Source organism: Mchenga conophoros, linkage group LG11, assembly GCF_057382185.1.
Source record: "Mchenga conophoros isolate Kocher_MC1m ecotype Shallow Benthic linkage group LG11, M_conophoros_male_GT1.1, whole genome shotgun sequence".
Lineage (NCBI taxonomy): Eukaryota > Metazoa > Chordata > Actinopteri > Cichliformes > Cichlidae > Mchenga > Mchenga conophoros.
The window spans coordinates 30341310-30364890 of record NC_140536.1 but is presented as its reverse complement, the minus strand read 5'-3'; the positions used below and the strand labels follow the sequence as shown (position 1 = coordinate 30364890).

Below are 23581 nucleotides of genomic sequence, written 5' to 3'. Positions count from 1 at the left end.
ATCTGCCTTGTGAATTTCAGTTGCACAACACTTTCTTGACAGGTTCCGGGAAAAGATGCATGCTAACATTCATCCATTTTGTTAGCCACGTAATCCAGGGTCATGGGCATACCAACGCACACGCAACAGAGCTTCTGCTGAGAGCACTGTTCTCTAGATTAAAGAGGCTTTGATGATCACGTGACTCTTCTTCTGCTGACATGTTCGGGCTAAACGTTAAACATGTCCAGAACTCACACATACCCATTGTCAAAGTTGTGAGTAGAGTTCACCACTAAGCACTGCTGTGTTTCTGTAGAAGCTTACAGAGCTGGTAGACTTCAGCCATGTCTTAGTATTAAAAGGCATTTTTAAAAATTCAAATGAGCTTTAAAGAGTTTTTAACTGTAATTTAACTGAAGTAGGTAAGTAATGTTTTCAAATATTCAAACACTAAGTGTTTTCATCAAAATGCTGTACTCACTGGCTATATCACTTAAATAGACAATGTGAAGGATCAGGCTTTCATTCAGTTAAAAATAGCTTTTGCTACAATTAATTAATCACACTCTTGTGCTTTGATTAAGCATTTCCATCAATGTTTTATGCCTACAAATTATGGCTATAATTCCCAACATGCAGTACAAGATTTTTTAGTGCGTTCCTGGTATGTTATTCCCCTTTTAAAGCCAATTAGACTTCAGAGTGCTACCCCTGTTGTATTGTGACCATGAACACTCTGAACGCAGCGATCCAGCTGGCTTCCCAATAATGCATCACAATCTGTCAACAGTGACACTTCTCCAGTAACAGACAGGTTGCAGAGCCGCCCGCCATGTCTCGGGGAGAAAATGCCGTGGTGTACTGAAGCATCTCCGTACAGTACAGTCTGCAAGCATGCGGGGGAGAGTGAGGGGTTCACAAGTTGTCGAGGAAGTGCTGTTCAAACATCCTGAGCTCCACATATCATGTCCTTGTGCTGATGAGGCTGAACAGGCCTGACAGCTCCCCACTGCAGGGGATGCTGCATCATTAATAACAACCTGGTGATATAAAGCCAGGAAACGTCGATTGGCTTTCTGCCTTTTCCCCGTATTCTTTGCCTATGTTAGCTCTCCTGGTATTTTATTATTATTCCTCTGCTCTCCTTCTCCATATGCACTGCATACTGACTGTGCCACTTTGTAATCACGGGTGTACCTCCACAGCAAAAAAAAGCATCACAAGAAAAACTAAAAGCTCCCAGAGAGACGAGTGCACATCCACTTGGACCAGACGCAGTGGAAAATTTTGCTCGGATATAATAATGTGTGATTACACTTTAGCAGATGCCTTTCCAGTAGAGGAAATTATGTTATGAGCACAAAATAACAGATATGATCTGGTGTATGCTGAACATAAACATAAACTGAGTTGTCTGTCGGGGGCGAGTTTGGGCAGTGTATTTACATGTTCCACCAGCATCTCCCATCCTTCTCTAATTAAATTTTCAGCACCTGTTCCACCCTTATGTTGCAGGATGACTTCATCCTCTGTAATGATGCAATTCCCTGGCCTTTGCAGGCAAGCCAGAGCAGAAGAGACAGAGGGGAGAAGCCCACCCATCATTTATCACTTTCTACAAGCCGCTGTTAGACTGTAGTTTGAAGAACCAACCCAACTGGTCGTAGTAATTCGAATGCTGAAGAGCTGGGAAGAACTTTGCTTTGATATCAAAACTCACTTTTACATTTATTACTGCTTTCATGTCACCATGTTTTGTGTGACTGTAGTTTATTTATTCAATAACTCCTCTCAGTTATTAGAGGTACACAATGTGCATGTACATGTGTGGTTATCATGCGTTGTTGTGTATGTGTAAATCAACTCTCTCTGGGATATACTGAGAGTTTAGTTAACTACTGATAATTAACTACAGACATCAGAGCCCTGAGGAGCTCGTCCTTACTAATTCTCTTCTACTATGCTGCAATCTCTATTATAGTATCTTGTGACGACACCTTGATAATGACATCAGTGGGATATTGGTCAATCTATTTAAACGTCACAAATGACAAAATGTAAATAATAAAAAGAAACATGTATCACTTAATAAAGAAATGTAAGCGCTAAATATGTGCCATAAAAATGATTTAACAGGTAGTTAGTAAATGATTATGGACCTATATTAGCAGTTCTGGCATCATCTTAGCTTTTGTAAAAGTTCCAGGCAGCAAAACTTGCACAATACATATTTGCTGTCAATACAACTTTAAGTCATTGAAGATTTGATTATGTCAGGATACATAAAAGGTACCAAACTTTAGGCAAACTATGTGAAAAGCCTGATTAGCTAGGATCGCTCTTGATTAGTGTAACACCATCCAACAACCAATAACTCGTGTGGAGGACTCGCCCACACCCCGTGTGAATAAGCCTTACATGAGTAACCCATACATTTATGAAATACACACACACACACACGCACGCACAGGCCCTCGTCTTTGTGCTTTTCTGCAGCACAGATGGCTTAATAGTGGGTGTCTTCCTGCTTCTGAGCCCCTCCTTCACTCACTCTTTCTCCATTTTCCTTTTTTTCCCCCTCTCTTCCTCTGCCTCCTCTACAGGCTGATCCACCTCCCTCTTCCTGATGTCCCTTTTGTCTCCCCTCTCCCTCCCTAACAGCTTTCACACAATGCGTGACACTCCGCTGTTTGGCCTCCCTCCCTAGACTAGTGCTAAATGGCCAGATAGATTTAGGGGCATTCATCATTGTAATCATGTTGCTTAATTATTCATAGGCTCCATCAGGCCTCTTCCTGGTGTTGCATGTAGTTATAAGAGGGTAAGCCAGACTCTCATGATGCAAAAGGGACAACGGGGGATAAAGCAGGTTAGCTCTGCATATTGACTCATTATTATACATCTCTAGCTAATGGCTAATTGAAGCCATTAATTTTCAATTCAGAGGAGACTGATGGGCAGAGCGGAACATATTGCATTGTGTTTTTTTCCTTTAGCTTCCTACTGTAAACCACACATTGCTGCAATGTTACTTATGGGATAATAAACTGAATGCTTTATTTCGATATAAGAAAAAAAATTATGAGAGAGGCTTTTGGTTTTAGAGATGTGCAAACATCACAGGCTACATCAGTTCAGATTACAGTGGTCCAGCCTCCAGCTGGGCACACTGGGAGCAGATGGCCCTATAATCACCAGGGTTCATCTAGGTCTGGAACAGCAGCCAAAGTCAGCTCCCAATATTTGATTTAATTTCAAGTATAGCTTAAAAATACAGGACACGTCAGCTGGCATCACTGCAAGACACTCCACAGAGCTCGAGGCTGGCAGCGCATGTCATTTTATGACTGAGGTTATTTAGAAGCAAAGATGTTTAATAAAAGACGATAGCCTATATCCAACCAGCACTCAAGGATCTTCCCTGCCATTGTTAGTTTCCAAAGCGTATGTGTTTCACGGAGTGCCTTACACAAAATGAATTAGGTTACCAGCAGAGGCAGTCCATAGGATTATGCACATACATAAAAACTGAACTGATGCCCTGTAAATATTATCTAAGCCTATATACATAAGCCATGCAAATGCATAAGAGCATCCTTTTTTCATATACCAAGAGTTTATGTTACATAACAGGCTACACCAGCTAGAAATTCTTAGCATCCATCCAATTTTACTTCTCAGATTAATATTGCTTTAATTGCTCAACTGGCGTGGATTTCAACATCTTTTTAATATTAAATCTCAAGCATGTTAGTCAGTGAAATAAATTGAATATTGTTTGTAAGTACAATACATATTGCAAGCTTTAGCTCAAAAACATGGCACAAATCAAAGTCAGAAACAACACAAAAAAAAGTGTTGGTAAGTTAAAATTTTCCTCCATAAAATTCCAACCACCAACCCCTGACCCAGACATCACCTAAGCCCTCTGAAAAGCCCTGGGAAAACCCCACATGCTTCAGACTTCTGCAACTGGGCCATAGGAAAGATTTTGAATTTTGTCTTCTGTAAAAAGCCACATTGTCATCCTCCACGTATTTAACTGGATACAGACCTCCCACATATACAATAGCAGCACGAGACCAAGCCAGAAAAACAAGGACTCACTTTACTTTTTCAAGATGAATATCCCATCTAAATGTCCTACAATATCCTTAACCTCCTTAAAGCGGCACCTTTATTGTCCTTCCATTATGCATTTATGCATAATCTCGCAGCTATATTTTCAGCAAGCGTTTTGCTTGTTTTCCTACATAGCCTTCTTATCGGCTGTAAAACTTGGTGAAAAGAAATGTCGACTATATAACACAAAACGAAACTCCCGCAGAGGTAAAATAAATTTGGGGTGGTGTCCCCACTTCAATGGAAAGGCAGTATTTAGCTATATTCAGACTGAGACGAGTGATTGCGATACTTGCGTTGCATAGAGCAGCTATACAAATGTGCCTCTCAGTTCCACCCACGTTTCAACAAATGCCTTATCTGAGTCACGCACCATAATGACGCCACACTGTGCATGTTTTTTTTTTCTTCAGAAAAGACAAAAAAAAACACAAAAAACACAAAGCATCGCTGGTCATTTTCACAAGCCTTTCTATGCAACCACCTCCTGCAGATATGTGGGAGGGAAACAACTGCGTAATAACGTTTCACAAATCCAGCCAAAAACAAGAGAGAGTCCGGAAACATTATGTGCCTGCAAGATTCTGTTCCTCTAGCACAGCCAAGCTGAAATGGTTTTGTCTTAGCGGTGATGAATTTCTGATGTTATGTAACACAGCTGAACCTCCTTCACAGTCAAGCAAAAACAACAGGGGAATGCCAGGATTTTAATGCCAAACACTGTGCGCCTGCAGATGCAATTTCAAGCTGAAGAAGTACCTCGGGGGATTGAAGGAATCAGCAGCTTAGTAGAGATTTGAGCGCTGCAGGTCTGTCTGAATCATCCTAATGTCAACACAATTGACACTGAATAGTGGATTTTCCTTAGGCAGATTGAGATTGACACAATGCAACGTAGCTTTCCAAATCTGTATTTATGCTGTAAACACATTCAAAAGGCTTGAGTAATGTCTGGGACTCAGTGATTCAAATTCCTATTAGTAAACACTTTCGTGCCTTAAAGAATATTGTTTATTGGCACTGCTAAAATGTATTGTACACCAGACTTATTAAGACAACTGTTTTCTATTACAACAAGCTATTGTTACATCTTTTTCCATTGTAGTTAAATACTGCATTTTAGTTCTAATAGCACATAAGCAAGACTGATAAGCTGGGATCAAAACACAGCGATGGGCATGCTTTAAACTGTCTTTCTAAAACTGGCAATCCACCCTGAAACCAAATTGTCAATTGAGCATGGATATTATGGGGTAGGACGGTTTTCAGTTTAAGACACATGACATACATGTAGACGATAGCTGAGTTTTACAGCCGAGTCTCGCCTGTATTTGTGCAGGCGAGACAAGGCTGGAAGTCTTAAAGCAACATCATCGTGCCCTTGAGCATCTTTTAAGTAGATTAGGGAAATCTCGAAGCCTAAATGAGGGCATGTTTAGGTTAAAAGACTGCAATAATTGATCCACTTAAGGACAGGCTGTCTTTCCATAGTGCCATCCAAAGCAGCAGGCGGCTGGGATCAGTAAGATCTGAGTCTTCCTCTTGCCTGCTTCTTATCTTTTACTTGCACTTTTTGCTTATTCCTCTGTGTCTTTCACTCTGTTGTCTTTGCAGCAGATCTGGATTCTTTCTTCCTCTGCATTCTCCATTGGATCTGCATGTCATCTGTCCTTGTTGTGAGTGCTGCACATAACTGTTTTTTACTTATTGCAAAAAATTTGGGCAAACAGATTTTCTGATGCTTGCATGGCAAAAAATGAATAAAACTGCATGAAAAGCATTAAACAGTGGCAGAAAACACAATTCGTGTTTCAAGATGAATGTTTTTAGAAGCCATTAGGAAATTGTGAATTGAAGCAGTTCGCCTATATGTAGTGTGCTGAGTGTAGCTGTATAATGTTAAAGCAATAATAATATCCTGCACTGAGAGATAGGCGGCATAAAGGAGAAGGAGAAAGAGGCGCAGGGTTAGAAAATGAGAGGTTAAAACATTCATACATCTTTTTTGCCTGTGTCTCTTTATTTATGCACATGCACAATTCTCATCACTGTGCCAGCTCCCCTGAGAGCCTGTCTAGCAGATGCACCTCATGCAAATGAGGCTTTGAGGTTATGTGCTATAGGTTACGCGAGCCCAAAGTGTGGAAGAGTAGTATGTGCTGCATGTATATATCAATATCATTATTATTACTATATATGTATATATAGTATATATGTATATTAAGTTAGAGATGTGACCAATGACGGAAAGCAAAAGTGTATATTTTTTTAAAAGTGGACACCCCAACACAAAAGATAATATACTGTATGCCACAATAATTGTAACAGTATGTATAAAACAGCCTACTTCACACCATGTTGATTCTGTGCTTTCATTCAGAGACATGTGGTATCACCACAGTGAGGACAAACTGGTCTTTTAACTCCCAGTAAGAGGTCAGAATGCTCACGAGTGCCGATAAAAGAGCCCAGCACGGCTAGCGTGACCCCCGCAGCTGCAAAAGCATATTGAGGGAATAGCCTCCTCTTCCCAGGTCTCTCATACAGCACGGTTGGCCTGCTGTTCAAAGTGTTCAGGTGCTCTGTTAATGAACAGCAGGACAAGCAGCTAAGGCTGGGTCAGCTCGTGCTGACTCGTCAGGCCGCTTACACAAAGAAAGCAAACCCAGGGAAGTGGATGAAAGCCTGCAGCAGCGTGGAAGGTGTCGCTCTCCCACATTTTACATCAGCTTCCGCTCACTTGACGTCCCCTTCATCTGTCTCATCAAACACGTAAACACTTTTTTTAGGCTTCTTCTCCACATTCTCTCTCTCAGCATCACTTGGCCACTGAGGGTGGTTGTCATGGTAACACCACCTACAGGAGCCAGTTACCTTCCCTGTTACCGTAGCAACTGGTTCCCTACTGAATTTCAAGCATCTCTAGCACGCTCTCTCTCTCTCCTCTCTTCATTAAGAATCTGCCTCTATCTCACGTTCCTTCTCACATAAAAGAGTCAGCATATGTTAGCTTCAACTTTCTGTCTTCCTCAGGTCGATGATTGTTGGCTTAATCGTTAGTTAGCTTTCTCTCGTCACTGCCTGTTGATTGATTCCACTACATACTGCAGCAATAAACTGAAGGTCTCCCTTGTATTGTACTTTTTTTGGCACCCAAATGAAACATGTAAAAAGAGTATATAATAATTACTTGTTAATGACTATCGATTATTATAAATACAGACAACACAATAATAGAATAAACAATAAAACATGTTAACTGTTAACTGTGTGGACTAGTATTCTTTTGCTGTTTTCACCTTTTTTATGATCCTTCACTGTTGGTGAATCAGTAGCTGAATATGTAATTTTCTCTTCTTCTGGGTCACGCCTGATGAGCTTTCCATTTTACTTTAATCAAGATCAGCAGCTGTCTGTCTTTACATGACTTCCTTCAGTTGTACTCACCCAGAGTATTTCAAAGGAAATGATGAGTTATGAATCTGACTCATCCGATTGTCATACCGTCACCTGTAGGCTGGTTTAATTAGTTCAGGAACTATAAAGCACAGTTTCATAAATCAAATGACAACATACTAATGATAAGTGAGATCTTGTCAGGCTGGCATGTCCTGTCTTGCTTTGACTCTGGTGTTTTTAAACTGGCCCACTCTGGTAAGATAATGTGTGCTGGCTGTGTAGTCTGCAGTAGATTAAATATTAGTGTTATCTCATTTCCTCTGGATATAAAGTCTCCACAACCTCCCCAATTGAAGAGAAAATGATTTAATCATTGAGACAATTTGTACAAATAGATCCCTCACATTATGGTTTTTTTTCCCCCAAGCCAGAATCAGAAGCGTGTGAAGTATCCAATTTGACAGCCTAAACTTGTAAAAGTATTGGCTGTTAACTGGCACAGCTTGGCCATGGCAACTGAATGACCCTGAGCTCAGAAAAGAATGACATAATGTGGCTGAATCTTACAATTAACTGCAGCCAAAGAAGCGCCTGATTTTCTTTATCCTCTTTAGTTGTCTGAAAAACCAGCACAACCCATCTGTGTACACGGTGTAAAACAGGCACAGGGAAATGCAGTGGGAACATTATGAGCTAGATTTACTTGGTGAAAAAGACAAAAGAAGTATCTACAAAGAGAGCACAGAGACAAGAGGAGGTTTTTGTGACTCACTGCACACAATATGTATTTCTGGGACTTTCTTGCTTAGGCATAAGAATGGGGGGGGGGGGGGGGGGGGGGGGTAACTATTTATCTCATCTCCACTTACTTTGATGTGGACATGAACTGACTGCAAAAACAGCCGGAAAACTAACCGCACCTATGGATGCTACTTGGGGATCATGCTCACACAGATTGTAGGTGCTTCCTGTTTCCTGAAATTGTATCCTCACATTTACATCCTATGAATCACAACATGAATTTAAGGTAAACAAAGGCCTGCTGATCCTCATTTTGGGGGCTAAGTATCTATTTTGAGTCTCTCTTTTCATCATCAGTGTAACATTTTCGCACAAACTAGCCCTTGAAATTTTCCAGGTATCTTACTACTAAGTGTAAGTACAATAGACACTCATGATGAAAAGAGAGACTCAAAATACTCTCTTAGCCTCCAGACTTGTTTATATGATATCAGAGATGAACCCAGTGTGAAATATTGGGCATATATCAATGTTTAAAATAACAGTTTGGCTGACAGGCTGTTTGTGTTGTAATTTATTCCTCTTTTAGTGTCATGGAAACATTATTAAAACATAACTGAGCTGTTTTAATCTTTCAGCTCTGCATGCCACTCTCTTTGATCATTTAGCCTGTGCAAAATGCATTAAAATCTGATGTAAAAAGTGAAGTAAAGGGGGTAAAAGATGTCAATGCAAATTCATGAAGAAGACAAATAACCCTTTGTGTCTTGCTGGAATTCTAAAGCTCCAAAACATTTGACACTGAAGGCGTTAGAAGAATCAGACTTTGATGGTATCAATTTCAAAGCATGAAAAACACATCATTGTGTAGATCCCCTCACCCCCAGCCGGTCGTGGCAGATGGCTCCACCTGTGCTGGAGGTTTCTTCCTGTTAAAAGGGAGTTTTTCCTTCCCACTCTCACAAAGTTCTTGCTCATAGGGGGTTATCTGATGGGATTTTTTTAGGGTCTTTACCTTATAATATAAAGCATGTTGGGGCAGCTGTTGTGTTTTGTTGTTATAAATTAAACTGATTTAAATTGAAGCGATTTTGAGTATTGCAACTACCATTTGCAGTTGGTCTGTTAATGTACCACAGACGGCAGTGAAAGCAGCAAATTCTACCCTTACACATTTGTTTGGAGATATCAGATACAAGAGACTTCTGCTGGGCAGACCAATTACTATACTGTGCATCTGTATTCAGTGGAGAGCTGCTGACATCACGCCACATGGGACACAATTAATCATTTTTGATTGGCTATTCGCCATCTATTGACAACGGTTGAAATTTGACCTCACTTTTAAAGGGGATGAATTCTGACATTATAAGTTATATGTGTCCACCGGGAATGGAAGTCACATTGCCTCAGTAGTTTTTAATTTAGTTCTCAGTGTCGACAGATGAGGCATTCAGTGGGAAAAGGAATGCGGCATCAGATCTTGGAAAAAATTCTCCAAAATCATGGAGGTGCAGGGGAAAGGGAAAATAAAGCTAGGGGTGAGGAGCAGCATGAATTATTCAGGAACAATCAAAGTACACACATGAAAAGTGAAAAGATGTCACTGGCTACTAAGAGCTGCCGAGGCAGATGGAGAGGCAGATGGAGAGGCAGTGTCTGAGTAGGGGAGGGGTAAGGAGTGCCCTTGGGATGTGGCGGCGGAGAACAGAGGAGGCAGGGACAGAGAGAGAAAGGAAGGACGAGGGGGGCAGAGCCAAGGAGGAGACAGGCGTGGGGATTTTCCTTTGTATTATGTAGAGGTGGATGGGGAGCTGGATGGAGGGGAAGTAGCAGGGTACACAAAAACCAGGTAGCATGAAGCGAGAGGGGGTGGGGTCTGCCTTCTGACTGCTAAGAGGCGGCGTGACAACTGCCATAGCCGTGTCGACAAGCGAGAGCCCAGACCTTTTCATGGCCTTCAATAATTGATGCAGCTTGTGCAGTGTGCCATCTTTAGTGTGTACGTCCACGTTTGTGCCTCTCAGCCTCCCGTCAGTACAACTGTGTGACCTATTTGTTAGCAAGTGATTTCTACCCATCTTTGTTCAACTTGGAGGAAAGTGTCTGAAATTAGCTTTTTGTCCGTCTAAGAGAGATGACAGAGCAACAAAAGTTCATCGAATGTCCTCCAGAACTGTTTCTGTTCCTCTTTTTTTTGTAACTATTATTACTGTTTCGATGGGTCATAGTGGACCCAACAACTCTGCACACTCTCACACCGCGCATCCAGCCTCGTTATTAAATTAGACTTTGCAGTCATGTTTTCATACAACTTATAGCTTCACTCCTGACATAGTTTTTTTCTACCAGCTGCTGAGGCTGAGCAGGAACAAGGATTGTTTCCTCCACAGCACAGCATGCACTCCACCCTGCAACCCACACAACACTCTACATGCTCCACATCACTTCCACTCTCGCCATGCCAGGGCAATCCCCTGTCTCTCTCTCACTCTCTCTCACTTCACCAGCCCTCAGTCTCTTTCACTGTGCCCTCTCTCTCTCTCTCTCTCTCTCTCTCTCTGTTTTTCCTCCCGAACATGGAGGACAAGTGTTATCTCTACACTGCAGATGTTTTTCAGGGGGGCTCCGCCAAAGCCTCCCACTGGCTGCGGCAAGGCTAAACGGCACGCTTTGCCCCGGCGTTAAACTTTTCCACAGAAATACAACCCCATTAGGCTTACTGAGGCAGTTATGAAGGATGTGAAAACCTCGGGCAGCAGCGATATCTCTCTCCTGCAAGACTCCAGAGAGGAGGCAGAGCTGGATGTCATCATCTAGTCTCTCAATCCCTGTAGGTGACACTGGACAAACTTATGATGTGCAAACACAAATCTTCCACTGCACACATCAAAAATGCACAGTCCCATCTGGGCTTCAGCTGGTACAGACACAGGTGCAGAAAGTCATAAGTGAAGTGCTTCAAGCTTGAAATTGCCCCATGAATCTCTCTCTCACATGCTCTCTCCCCCTCTCTCTATATATATATACATGTATATGTGTGTGTGTGTGTGTTTTATGTGGCAGTCAGTAGGTGGATGATGAAAAGTAAAGTAATCTTGAGGAAACTGGGAGCAGCTTTAATCTACATTCTTTTTAAATCTTATCCTTTGATTACACATAGCCTAAAAAAGGGGCTGCACAGTCTGAGAATCCAGAGAAATTAACTCATCAAATGCAGCACATCATGACAGGCTATAAGGGATGGCACTAAATGACAAGCCTCCTGAGCAAATTATTAATAAACTTTAATTTGGGAATGACTCCATTTTCTAACCGAGACCTATAATTTGAACGTTTTCAGAGAAGCCAGAAAACAAGATGAATCATCTTGAGTGGGATTTGGCAGAGGTTCCCCAAACCTATTGGGGAGGGTGTTTTGCAAATGTGCAATTAATGTGAATTTATTTTCTGCACGAAATCTGGATGAACTCTACGCCCCGGGCATACACAAATGTACACTTTTTTAATTTCTACCCAGGCACTCAAAACAACTGGCAGCAAGAACGAGAATAAAACCTCCCAACAGTATTAAACATACGGCACTGTTCCGCTGAGATGGGTTGCAACAATTGCCCAAAGGGTGCATTAATGTCATGCATTCGTTTATCAACTCTGGTAAGGACTCTACTGCTGAGGCACTTTTACAGCGGTCCCTTTCCCCCGGTACAGTACAGCTTTTGTTTCGCAATGACTCTGCAAGATCTAATCCTGGAACTGTGTGTGTTTGTGTGTGTGCGCGCGTGTCTGTGTGTGTGTGCGCGCAAGTGTGTGTGGTGCACCTCAAAAACTTGGAAAGGAAGCGAGATACGGAGAACAGGGAAAAAACATGTGATACAACAAAATGGTACGTTTTAATGCCCACTGGCACACGGATATAGCAGAGAAAAGCAAGCACACAGGAATCCATTAGTGAAATACGATTATCTCTTGGCTCTAAAATTAATTAAGTGAGTGTAGGGCTGTGTGTGTGTGTGTGTGTGTGTGTGTGTGTGTGTGTGGATGAGAGAGAGAAAGAGAGAGAGAGATCTGGTTGTCCTTATCTTTCTTTTTCTGTTTTTTTTGTTTGTTGTTTTAAACAAATCCTCTTGTGTTACTACACTGAAAGGCAGATGGGAGTGGGAGGTCGTTGCATCTGTATGGCCTGAAACTGCTATTCCTGATGTGGTGGTGGTGGCAGCGTGGAGTGGGCAGGTTGCACAGCAACTTTTTGAATTACTTTGACTGAATTAATTTGACATTCAGGCTCACTAAAATGTATTTTTTAAATCTTCCTGCCTTTTATCTTCTCCACATAATTTCCTGTCACGGTCCGGGGTCGGTGACCGAGCGGTTTTAGTCTCTCTGTTTTTTGTCATTTTGTGTAATGTTAAGTCTTCCTTGTTATTTCTAAGCATTATTCTGTAAGGGCCTGGGTTGTTCTGTTTAGTTTTGTTAGTTTTGTTTGTTGAATCTCCCCTCGTGTCTTTGCCCTCTGTGTCTCCCTCTGTGTTTGTGTTTATGTGTGTTCTTGTGTCTTCTTTCCCCTTCTTGTGGTTTATTCCATGTTTATCCAAGTTTCCCCAGCCCATCACTTCTGCTCTCTCTCGTGTTCCCTCGCTCCCTCTCGTCAGCCTCTCCTCCACTCCTGCATCATGTTTCCTGTTTTATTGTGAAAGTCCAGTGTTTTCATGTTCATTCTGTTCAGTCTTGCTTGCCCTGTCTCGTTATGGTTATTCGTGCCAGCTGTGTTTCTCATGTGTCCTCACTTCCCTTGTTATCCCTTTTGTATTTAGCGTCTGTTTCTTCCTGTGCTTGTTGTGGCGATCTCCCTCATTCATGGCTGCATTTCCCTGTGTGCCTCTCTGTATGTTTAGTTATGATTTCAAGTGTAGTTCTTTGTAACGTTTTCCCTTCCAGCAATAAAGCTGTTTTTTGACTTTGAATTTTCGCCTCTGTGAGGTCTGCTTCTGGGTCCCTTTCCTGCCTGCACGCAGCTGCATCATGATATTTCCCTACTCTCTCCTTGTTTTCCCTCTTTATGCTTAAAGCTTTCCTACACAATCTTTCCAAACAGCACATTTGTTTCTGGGTCTGTCCTCGAGACTCTCTGTGCTGGAGAGCTCAGGCAGAGGTTTGCACTGCAGTTATTTATCTAAAACTGAGCATACCTGTAGATCCTACAGTGGTCTTTAGAAAAGAAATATGGCTACAGAAGAGCACAATCACTGTATGAGCGCTTTGTGTAACAACAAACTGCAAATGGATAGAAATTTGTCCACTGTGCAGGTTTTGTGCAGCCATTTCTACAGGGCAGTTGTTTCATTAACATCTCTGGTCCTCTTAAAGCATTATGGGTAATGTTGCAAATCATCAAACAAAATCTTCTTGTTTTTTAATTGACAGGATTAGATTATGGAAATTAATGCAGTAACCAAGAATTATTCTCAATGGGAAATTTTAGCCATGAAATGTTTCTATTCTCAGGAATAAAAATCACCCATCCATCCTCTTCCACCTATCCAATTAAGGGCCGTAGGTGGGCTGGAGCGTATCCCACCCCTATCCTAGTTATTGTCAAATCCAAAGAAAAAATATTGTGTAATCCGAAGATGTATCAGTTCCAGCTTTTCATATAGGTATGTTTTTTGGTTCTCTCACACTTGTATTCATGTAGAATACCTTCAGGTGTTGAAGTACTGGTTTGGACAGGATAAGCAGTCTGAACATGAAATCACAACCCACGTCTTTCTTCCTGATATATTTTGAAGGCCAAATAAATAGTCCATTAAGAAAACATCCATTTAAAATAATGGAAAATAAAAGGAATGTTAGAAAAAGTATAATAAAATAACTGGAAAATGATGTGAGAAATTAATAAAAGATCTACATATTTGTGCAAAATCTCACTCAAATTCAATATAGGTGCCAAGCAGAAATCACTACAGTTCTAATGACATTTGAGCAAAAGTAATGTAAGTTATCTATATTTCCCAGTCTTATTAAAATGGGAAATGCTCGTAACAAACCAAAAAATCTTCTGCATTTCATTAAGGTCAGACAGCATTGCACAAGTTCACAGGGTGCAACAAAGGGGTTGTTTCTCTGACCTTTTGCGTCATGGGGAAAACTGCTTTGTATGTCAATTTGCTAATGTTTTCAGTGCTTCTACAGGTGAGTGCTATTAAAGCTGAGAGAGCAGGGAAGCTCTCATTGGACATACGATACATGTGACTGTCTGGCATAAAAATGTCTGTGCACTCACAGCAAGAACACAGGATGTAAATAACCCTGAATGCCTTTCTTTGCACCTTATTTTGGCACTCATTCCTGTTTTCTACTACCAACTTCCTGTCCGTGTGTAGAAGCTTTTATTTTGATGGGACGATTTCCTGTAAAACAGTTTTTGGCGCAGTTTTCAGCAGCAGTCGCGGGAGTTTAGAAAAGTGATGGCTTAACGGAGCCTATGGTGATTTCTTTTGTCATTAGCAGCCCCCTTGATAGAGGCACAAGCTATGGTTATGATGTAAATAAGGAGACGTTTAGATGTTTTTGTGACAGTCGCTACATTTGTTAAATGTTACGTTGAAACGAACTTCATGTTATAAGGTTTACGATTGTAAGAGTGTGGATTATTTTGCTTACACGCTGTTTCTGTGTATACATCCCCAGCTCTTACGGTGAGATTGATGGTTGATTGATGCCATTAAACCTTCAAAACGTCATCAGTAAAGTGTCATCCTTCATTCGGGGGGGGGGGGGGGGGGGGGGGGGTTCGCTATAGTAAGAGCTTACCTCCGAGAGCAGTAAGAGCTTACCTCCGGGAGCAGCGAGAGAGAGAGAGAGCTTCCTGCGATCGGAACGGCACGGCACGGAGCAGCAAGCTACAGCAGCGGTCCGGTAACAAGCAATTGCTCTCAAAATGGAAAATATAGAAGGAGGTCAGTTAAACGAAAAGGAACAACGAAAGGAATTGACATGCGAAGCTGATGAAACAGCTAATGAAACGTTCCCAAGGCGATCAGAACGGCCCAGTGTGCCCACGGAGAAAATGCTCTTATATCAAAGAGATGAACAGAATAAAAGAGAGAAGAAACTGCTAACCATTTATGAACATTGGAAAGGCCAGGTCAGAGTATACAGAGAAGACCTGAAAAGTGATTTATCAGATTCACGGTTAGCAGAAATGGCTGATGATATTGAAAGGACAGTAAATGATATGACAAAAGCATACAGTGAATATAGAGAGCGTAATGAACCATCCCATGTCATAAGGCGCAAAATGGACTCTTGTGAATCAGTGACAAAGGACATTATGAAAATCATATCTGAGCGTTTAGCAGCTATAGATGAGTATGATGCAGATAGAGAAAGGCAGCGCCTCCATCAGCTCTTAGCTTATGAACATGCTAAGTCCATATTTGGTACTGCATCACAGTCAAGTTACCAATCTGAAGCAAGCATTGCAGCTAAAAGAATCGATGCTGTTGCAGAATTAGCTGCAAAAGAAGCTCAGTATAAAATCACACAAGAGGAAATAAAACAAAAACAAAAAATAAGAGAAATGGAAGAGAAACACAGGAGGGAATTGGATGCACAAAGGTCTGAACTAGAACGTTTACAAGCAGAAAAGGAAAGGCAAGCAGCACGTGCAAAATTAGAGATTTATGACAAGGAGTTAAAAGTTGATATGGACAGTCAGCTAATGTTACAGAGCAATGGGATGTCTGTTATCAACCAAAGCTTTGCACAACCAGCCTCAGAGCTCTCTACAGGTTCATATAACCCACATGTGGAACAATATGCATCCATCCCTGTCAATAATCCTCTACAACAACTGCACTCACAAATTGTCACTCCATCGCCTCCCACAGACGTATTGCAGCTGGCTAAAGCTATTCAAGACAGCATAGCAGTAAGCAGAATTCCAGTGCCTGTGCCCATTGTGTTCAGCGGAGATCCCATCACTTACATCGAATGGAAGGCTTCCTTCATCTCACTGGTGGGCCACAAAGGTATATCTCCAGCTGAAAAACTGCATTTGTTAAAAAGGTATATCACTGGTCCTGCTCTTAAGTGTCTTGAGGGCACGTTCTACCGCAGTGATGAAGAGGCATACAAAGATGCATGGAAAAGACTTGACCAACGCTATGGTCAGCCATTTGTTGTTCAAAAGGCATTCAGAGACAAACTGTCAAAGTGGCCTAAAATCCACTCAAAAGATGCAGAAGGTCTACGGGCCTTTTCTGATTTTCTCACAACTTGTCTGCAAGCAACACCACATGTAAAGGGCTTAGAGATACTAAGTGACTGTGAGGAAAACCAAAAGTTATTGCAAAAGATTCCAGAATGGCTTGCAACGCGTTGGAACCGTCAAGTCACAGTTGCTCTCATGAAAGGCAAAGATTTTCCCTCTTTCAAGGATTTTGCAGAGTTTGTAGCACTCGAGGCAGAAATTGCATGTAATCCTGTGACTTCTTCATATGCACTCTACTCAAGCAGCTCATCCTTGGAGAAAAGATACGTAAGGGAGACCAAACCAAACAGATCTGTGACTCAAGTCTTCACTACACAAGCCACAGTACAAGGAGAAAAAACTAAGTCAAATGACACAAGGTTAAAGGTGGCCTGCATGTTCTGCAAAGATGAAAGTCATCAGTTGTCAAAGTGCCCAAGCTTCTCAGAGAAGTCACTAGACCACAAACGGACATTTGTGAAGGAAAATAAACTGTGCTACAGGTGCTTAAAGGTGGGCCACAATGCCAGAGACTGTCGTCATCGCCACAAATGTGACACTTGCAAAGGACGACACCCCACCTGTTTGCACAATGAGAGTCACATGGCAAATGAAAGGCCTCAGAGCTCTACAAACGTCGCTTCAACCACAGAAAATGACACCATGGCAGCCACAGCTCTGAATGTTACTAAGGTGGGTCAATCAGGTAGTACCTCCATGATTGTTCCTGTGTGGGTTTCCACTACTCAGAGTCCATCTAAAGAGCAGCTTGTGTACGCTTTATTAGACACACAAAGTGACAACACATTTGTCAGTGAGGAGGTAACTAACCAGTTACAAGCAGCATCCCATCCAGTTAAGCTAAAACTAACCACGATGCTGGGAGTTCACATGACAGTCAAAAGCCAGAGAGTAGCAGGGTTACGTGTGAGAGGTTATAATTCAGATGTTCACATCGACCTTCCACCCTCCTACACAAAGGACTACATCCCATTTAACTATGACAACATACCCACAAATGAAACTGCAAGGCAATGGCCCCATCTGTCAGAGATCGCTGATCAGACACCCTCTCCTGAGTTGTGATGTTGGACTACTCATTGGATTTAACTGTCCCAGAACTCTAGCTCCAAAACAGGTTCTACTCGGAAAAGACAATGAGCCATTTGCCATACAGACAGACCTAGGGTGGAGCATTGTTGGTGGCTCATCAGAGTCAAATGAAACTGAAACAAGTCTGTACCATAGGGTCATGGTAAAGGAAATGCCTGCTGTAACACCAATGGACATGATCAATGTTCTTGAATCAGATTTCAAGGACACAAAGGCATGTGACAAAACGGTCTCACAAGAGGATGTCGTTTTTCTGGATAAACTTAAGGAAGGGATAAAGAAAAATGAACAAGGATACTGTGAGATGCCTCTTCCATTCAAGCAAAGGCCAAACTTACCAGACAACAGAAGGCTTGCAGAGATCAGACTGGAACACTTAAGGAGAAGGTTGAACAAGAATGAGAACTACAAAAATGAACTGCCCACAGCACAACCTGTCGAGCTGGGAGGAGATCCAGAAGTCAGAAAAGTACAGACAATGTTAACTAAAGTCACAGACACTGTAAGTCTTGCTGAATGTCTAAGTAAGTTCCCCTCCTGGTCCAAAGCAATTAAGGCTGTAGCACGTCTCATAAGAAGGGCTAGACACATCAAGTCAAATGCATCAGCTACAGTGAGTGAGCAGAAAAATGCTGAACTTGTGATCATTCGACATGTACAAAGTCAAGCGTATGAACAGGAAATAAAACAGCTGAAGAAAGGAGAACAGCTCCCACATCATAACAAACTGTTTAAACTGGACATTTTCATGGATACAGATGGTCTCCTCAAGGTGGGAGGGAGACTCCAGCATGCAACGAGTGACACCTTCAAACACCCGATCGTGATCCCAAAAGAACATTGTGCAGCCAAACTCATAATATCTCACTTTCATAACAAAGTAAAACACCAAGGAAAGGGATTCACCATAAATGAAATCAGATCCAGTGGCTACTGGATTCCTGGAATGAGTAAAACAGTTGCCTCATTCATCCGACAATGTGTGATCTGCCGCAGACTCCGCAAAGCTCCAGAGGGTCAGAGGATGAGTGACCTACCTCCACATCGCTTAGAGCCCTCTCCTCCCTTCACACACTGCGGCATGGACTGTTTTGGTCCATTTGTGACAACAGAGGGAAGAAAACAACACAAACGGTATAGACTCTTATTTACTTGCTTTTGTTCTCGTGCCATTCACATCGAGTTCTTAGAGGACTTGTCTACTGATGCATTTATTAATGCATTAAGATGTTTCATTTCAATCAGAGGTGCAGTTCGACACATCCAATGTGACCAGGGAACGAACTTTGTTGGTGCTCAGAATGAGTTTAAAGCAGCTTTAAATGAGCTAGACACTCAGAGACTAACTACATACTTGACTGAAAAACAATGTGACTTTGTGATGAACGCACCCCATGCTAGTCATGCAGGGGGAGTGTGGGAACGTCAGATAAAGACTGTCAGAAGTGTGCTGAATACCACTCTGTCACTGGCTCACGACAGACTCAATGATGCTTCATTACGGACGTTATTCTACGAAGCCATGGCTATAGTCAATAGCAGACCCTTGACTATAGATAACTTGAATAGCCCCAACAGCCTGGAACCGCTCACGCCCAATCATCTGCTGCACATGAAATCCAATGCACCGTTGCCCCCACCTGGTGCCTTTTCAAATGAGGACCTGTACAGCAAGAAGAGGTGGCGCCGCGTGCAGTTCCTTGCAGAGCAGTTCTGGAGCCGCTGGAGACGAGAATACATTCACAACATCATTTCAAGGCAAAAGTGGCACTCACCAAAGAGGAATCTAAAAGTAGGTGATGTTGTGTTGGAAATGGATGAACTGGCACCCAGAGGGGAATGGAGACTTGCAAGAGTTGTAGAGACTGTCAGTGGAAAAGATGGACTTGTGCGAAGGGTAAAGATCTCACTTGGAGAAAAGAGACTCAATAATAAAGGTCAACGCTCTACTAAACTATCAGTTGTTGAGCGTCCAGTACAAAAACTTGTATTGTTGTTAGAAAGTTCCTAAGGTAACTCCTACATGGGTTATTTTGTTTGGGAAAATTATTCATTTTGGTTCTTATGTAAACCAATTATTCGTAATTTTGGTGGGAGTGTAAATAACCCTGAATGCCTTTCTTTGCACCTTATTTTGGCACTCATTCCTGTTTTCTACTACCAACTTCCTGTCCGTGTGTAGAAGCTTTTATTTTGATGGGACGATTTCCTGTAAAACAGTTTTTGGCACAGTTTTCAGCAGCAGTCGCGGGAGTTTAGAAAAGTGATGGCTTAACGGAGCCTATGGTGATTTCTTTTGTCATTAGCAGCCCCCTTGATAGAGGCACAAGGTATGGTTATGATGTAAATAAGGAGACGTTTAGATGTTTTTGTGACAGTCGCTACATTTGTTAAATGTTACGTTGAAACGAACTTCATGTTATAAGGTTTACGATTGTAAGAGTGTGGATTATTTTGCTTACACGCTGTTTCTGTGTATACATCCCCAGCTCTTACGGTGAGATTGATGGTTTACTGCCATTAAACCTTCAAAACGTCATCAGTAAAGTGTCATCCTTCATTCGGGGGGGTTCGCTACACAGGATAATGCTGAATATGTGTTTGAGTTCCAGTTAAAGGCCATATGAATACACAGTAGAGTCTGAAATTTCCATTTTCAAGTTAACATGCTCTGTTTAAATGGCATGCAATAACAGAGAGATCAAAACAATTTTGCACTATTCATGTTTGAACTGTATTCATGTTAAGTGAATTAAGGGAGGCTGACAGTTTTATTAGGACTAATACCACAGTGTAATCCAGCCAGTCAACCCTCTCAATGTGTAATCTTCCCTGTAAACCTTCACGAGCAGGTCTCCTTGTATGAAGCTAAAGCCTGTTCCTCGGTATAGCAGTAATCCCACTAAGGCTCTTACAGAAGTGAAATCATTTCAGAATGAAAGGAGAGGCTTTATGACTGCTACTGATTCACTGAGGATGATGATTAATGAATAAACATTTCACAAACTACCTCAAGATCTGTCTCAACCTGCATTCAGGGTCCTCCATGTATCACCTCAGATGTTAGAGGTGAATGCAATCACTCTTTATTAGAAGAGGAGTGTTTCACCTAAACCACAGCTCGAGCTGGGATGTCATGACTCATCCATCCCCCTTTCTCCTCCCCCCTCTTCCTCCTCATATCCCTCCCATACTCACACACCTCCAACAATAACCTAGAGCACATCCTCCAACTTGAATTCATGCCTCGTGATGGGTGGCTGAGGAGTTATTGAGAAATAAAGGTCAAGTCCATTAAGCTGAGGGTCGGCTGTAAGTCACGATCAGCCGGAGAGGGGGTTGGAGTACCTGGTGGCCCATTGATCTTTCATTCTGTACAAGAGACTTTCAGTGTTCACCCCCTAACTATGGGCAGGTACATATGCCAATAGAATGACCCCATATATGTCATTAAGATGGATTTCTCAGTATCACACTCCCAAAGACGCCTCAGTGCAAATCTGACAGCAAATCTAATTCCTGACTCTTCAGCAGGGAGTTTTTAATCAATTCAGTATTCTTCCATGAAGACCAAATGTACAACAGAACACCAATTGAATATGCATGATGGCTCCATCCTGCTCAAGAGCTGCACCACTTCTCTAAAGGACGGATGCGAGCTGATTTGCTTCTCTGACAGCGCCAGATGGGGTGAAATGAGATGGGATTTAATCTCCATCCTTCCACAGAAGCAAAAAAAAAAAAAAAAAAAAAAAAAAAAAGGAAGAAGAAGAAGAAGAAGAAGAAGAAGAAGAAAAAGAAGAAAAGGGCCTGTAACATTCATCATATCAGTGCAGGCCCAGGCTTGACGCAGCGAGCCAAATATACTGTAAACCATGTTCACGGACACTCTCCTCAGTGTGGGCTTTCATTTACATCATATATCAGTATCTGCATGTCAAACGTTTTCACTATCACTGCATTTTCGTGGGCGATGCGTGTCATTACTCTTGTTGACACAGGACGGTGCATTTACAAATTAAACCTGCCCCAGATGATTATGAGCAATCCCGGAGAGAACAGCAGCTGAATGAGAGAGCGAATGATAATAATATTAAAAATACATTTTGTCCTCTTCGCCATTCAGTGAACAAAACAAACAAACAAAAATTCAGCTGGCAGAGATAAAAGACTCCGACTGTTTTGCTCTTACCTCGACGTTTTTCCGCACGCATAATGACAATACAGCCATCAATATAGGTATTGCAGTATGTCCCATTTTCTCGCCTTCCTCTGCCTCTTTTTTATGACGAAGTTGCTGCTATATAATAACTGAGTCCAGCATAAGCTGTCTGGTTACATCGGCTGAAGTGATGGACACTGCCTTTCCTATATATCTCCTGCGTCTTCCTCCTGTTCGCTCGTCTTTCCGTCGGGTTCTCCAATGGCAGCCTGGGCTTTTATGTGGATGAAGTCTGACAGAACCAAGCCCTGTTTCTGCGGGTATTTATCACACAGGCTAGTCCTGGCGTCCTCGCTGTGGCTTAGTGCAGAGAGACATCTGGTGGGGATGAGCTGAAAATGCACTTTCTGTGTCACATTTAAAGTATGTGTGAGTGTGAGTGAGAGTGTTGGGGGGGGAATTCACGTAGTTCATGTCTTAACCTGTGGTCCTACTGCTGTTTCAGTTGAAAACAAAGCAAGCTGACTTGTCATGTAGAGAGTAACCTTGCAGGTGATTCACTGAATAACTCTTAAGGCGCCTGGTTAACTGATTCAACTGCATGCAAATTTATTTACAATGATTTTTAAAAATGTATTTATTAGTTATTGCATTCATATGTTACCAGTAATTTACAAGCAAATATACATTCACTGATCTTGAGCTAACTGTCACTTTTCTTTAAATCACATTCCTTCAATGGAAACATACTTTTGGAGGACATTTAAGTGGATATGAGCACTCTTAATAATACATTTGCAGCTATTGTTCCACTGCTATAAGTCTGCCTCAGCAACACATTGTTGCTAAGCAGCACTGTGACAGTGGGAAATGTCAGTTTCAGAAGTCATATTGTTAGCCTGAGTAAAGAAGGTCTTTGTCGCCATCACACCATGACAGGAAGCATCCATCCCTCCCACCATCCATCCAGGCAACCACTGACACTCACATTCACATCTAGGGGCACATTACAATCACCACTTAATCTAATGTGTATGTCTTAAGAGAAAACTGGAGTACCTTAAGAAAATCCAGGCAGGCACATACAAAGCCCACACAGAAAGGCCCCAGCTGGTGGATTCAAACCCAGGACTTTCTTGCTGCAATACCCTTAAAGGTCTAAACACCCTGGTTTGTGAAAAGCAAACAGTAGTATCCAAAGGTTGACCAAGAGTGAGAGCACCATCAGAAGATCAGTCCACTGAGAAACAAAGAAGCAACCTCACGCTCAAGAGTTAAAGCAGCAAAGGTCTTATCAAAAGATCATCACCTAATACGTATTTGTATTTTCTTCCTCAGGAAGGAAGTACAAATCTAAAAACCACGTGTATGTACCAGCAATTAACAACACAATATTATTAGCAGGCCAGTGAGAAAAAAAGTTGTTTTGGGGTTTTTTAAGATGGCTGGATTACAATAAATTGTCTGAGACAAATTAATTTGTCAAATAATGCCAAATTTATTTGCCAAATAATGATGTGGCACACCAAAAGGTGGTGGTGGGATTTTATTATTATAAAATCTGGTAGGGGTTTACACGCTCTCCTCCATTCAGAGAAATGCCTCGTGCAGGATAGTGAGCTCAAGCTACCTTAAGACCAAAGAAGAGTAAGCAGTGCTGGCTCCCGTGGTCTTTCCTAATCATTTACCTGACCTGAACCTCACTGATCATTTATGTAAGCAAAGCATTCCTGACAACACTAAAGGATCTTTGGAGGATTGCCAGACCTATTCAGTCAGTGCCATTCATGTCCATGTTGTTACTGCAA

At 41.9% G+C, this 23581-nt stretch overlaps 1 protein-coding gene across 3 annotated transcripts in view; it reads right to left on the bottom strand.

Annotated features, from left to right (window-relative positions):
• Window positions 1-22085, bottom strand: part of aplp1 (amyloid beta (A4) precursor-like protein 1) — a 40085-nt gene extending 18000 nt beyond the window's left edge. For 2 of the 3 annotated variants that reach the window (XM_085292427.1, XM_085292429.1), the window contains exon 1: window positions 21804-22085. In XM_085292427.1, coding sequence (XP_085148553.1) covers window positions 21804-21869 — 66 coding nt within the window. In that variant the 5' untranslated portion in view covers window positions 21870-22085. The remainder of the gene's footprint in view (window positions 1-21803) is intronic. The other variant, XM_085292428.1, reaches the window with a different exon arrangement.
• Between the last annotated feature and the right edge of the window lie 1496 nt (window positions 22086-23581).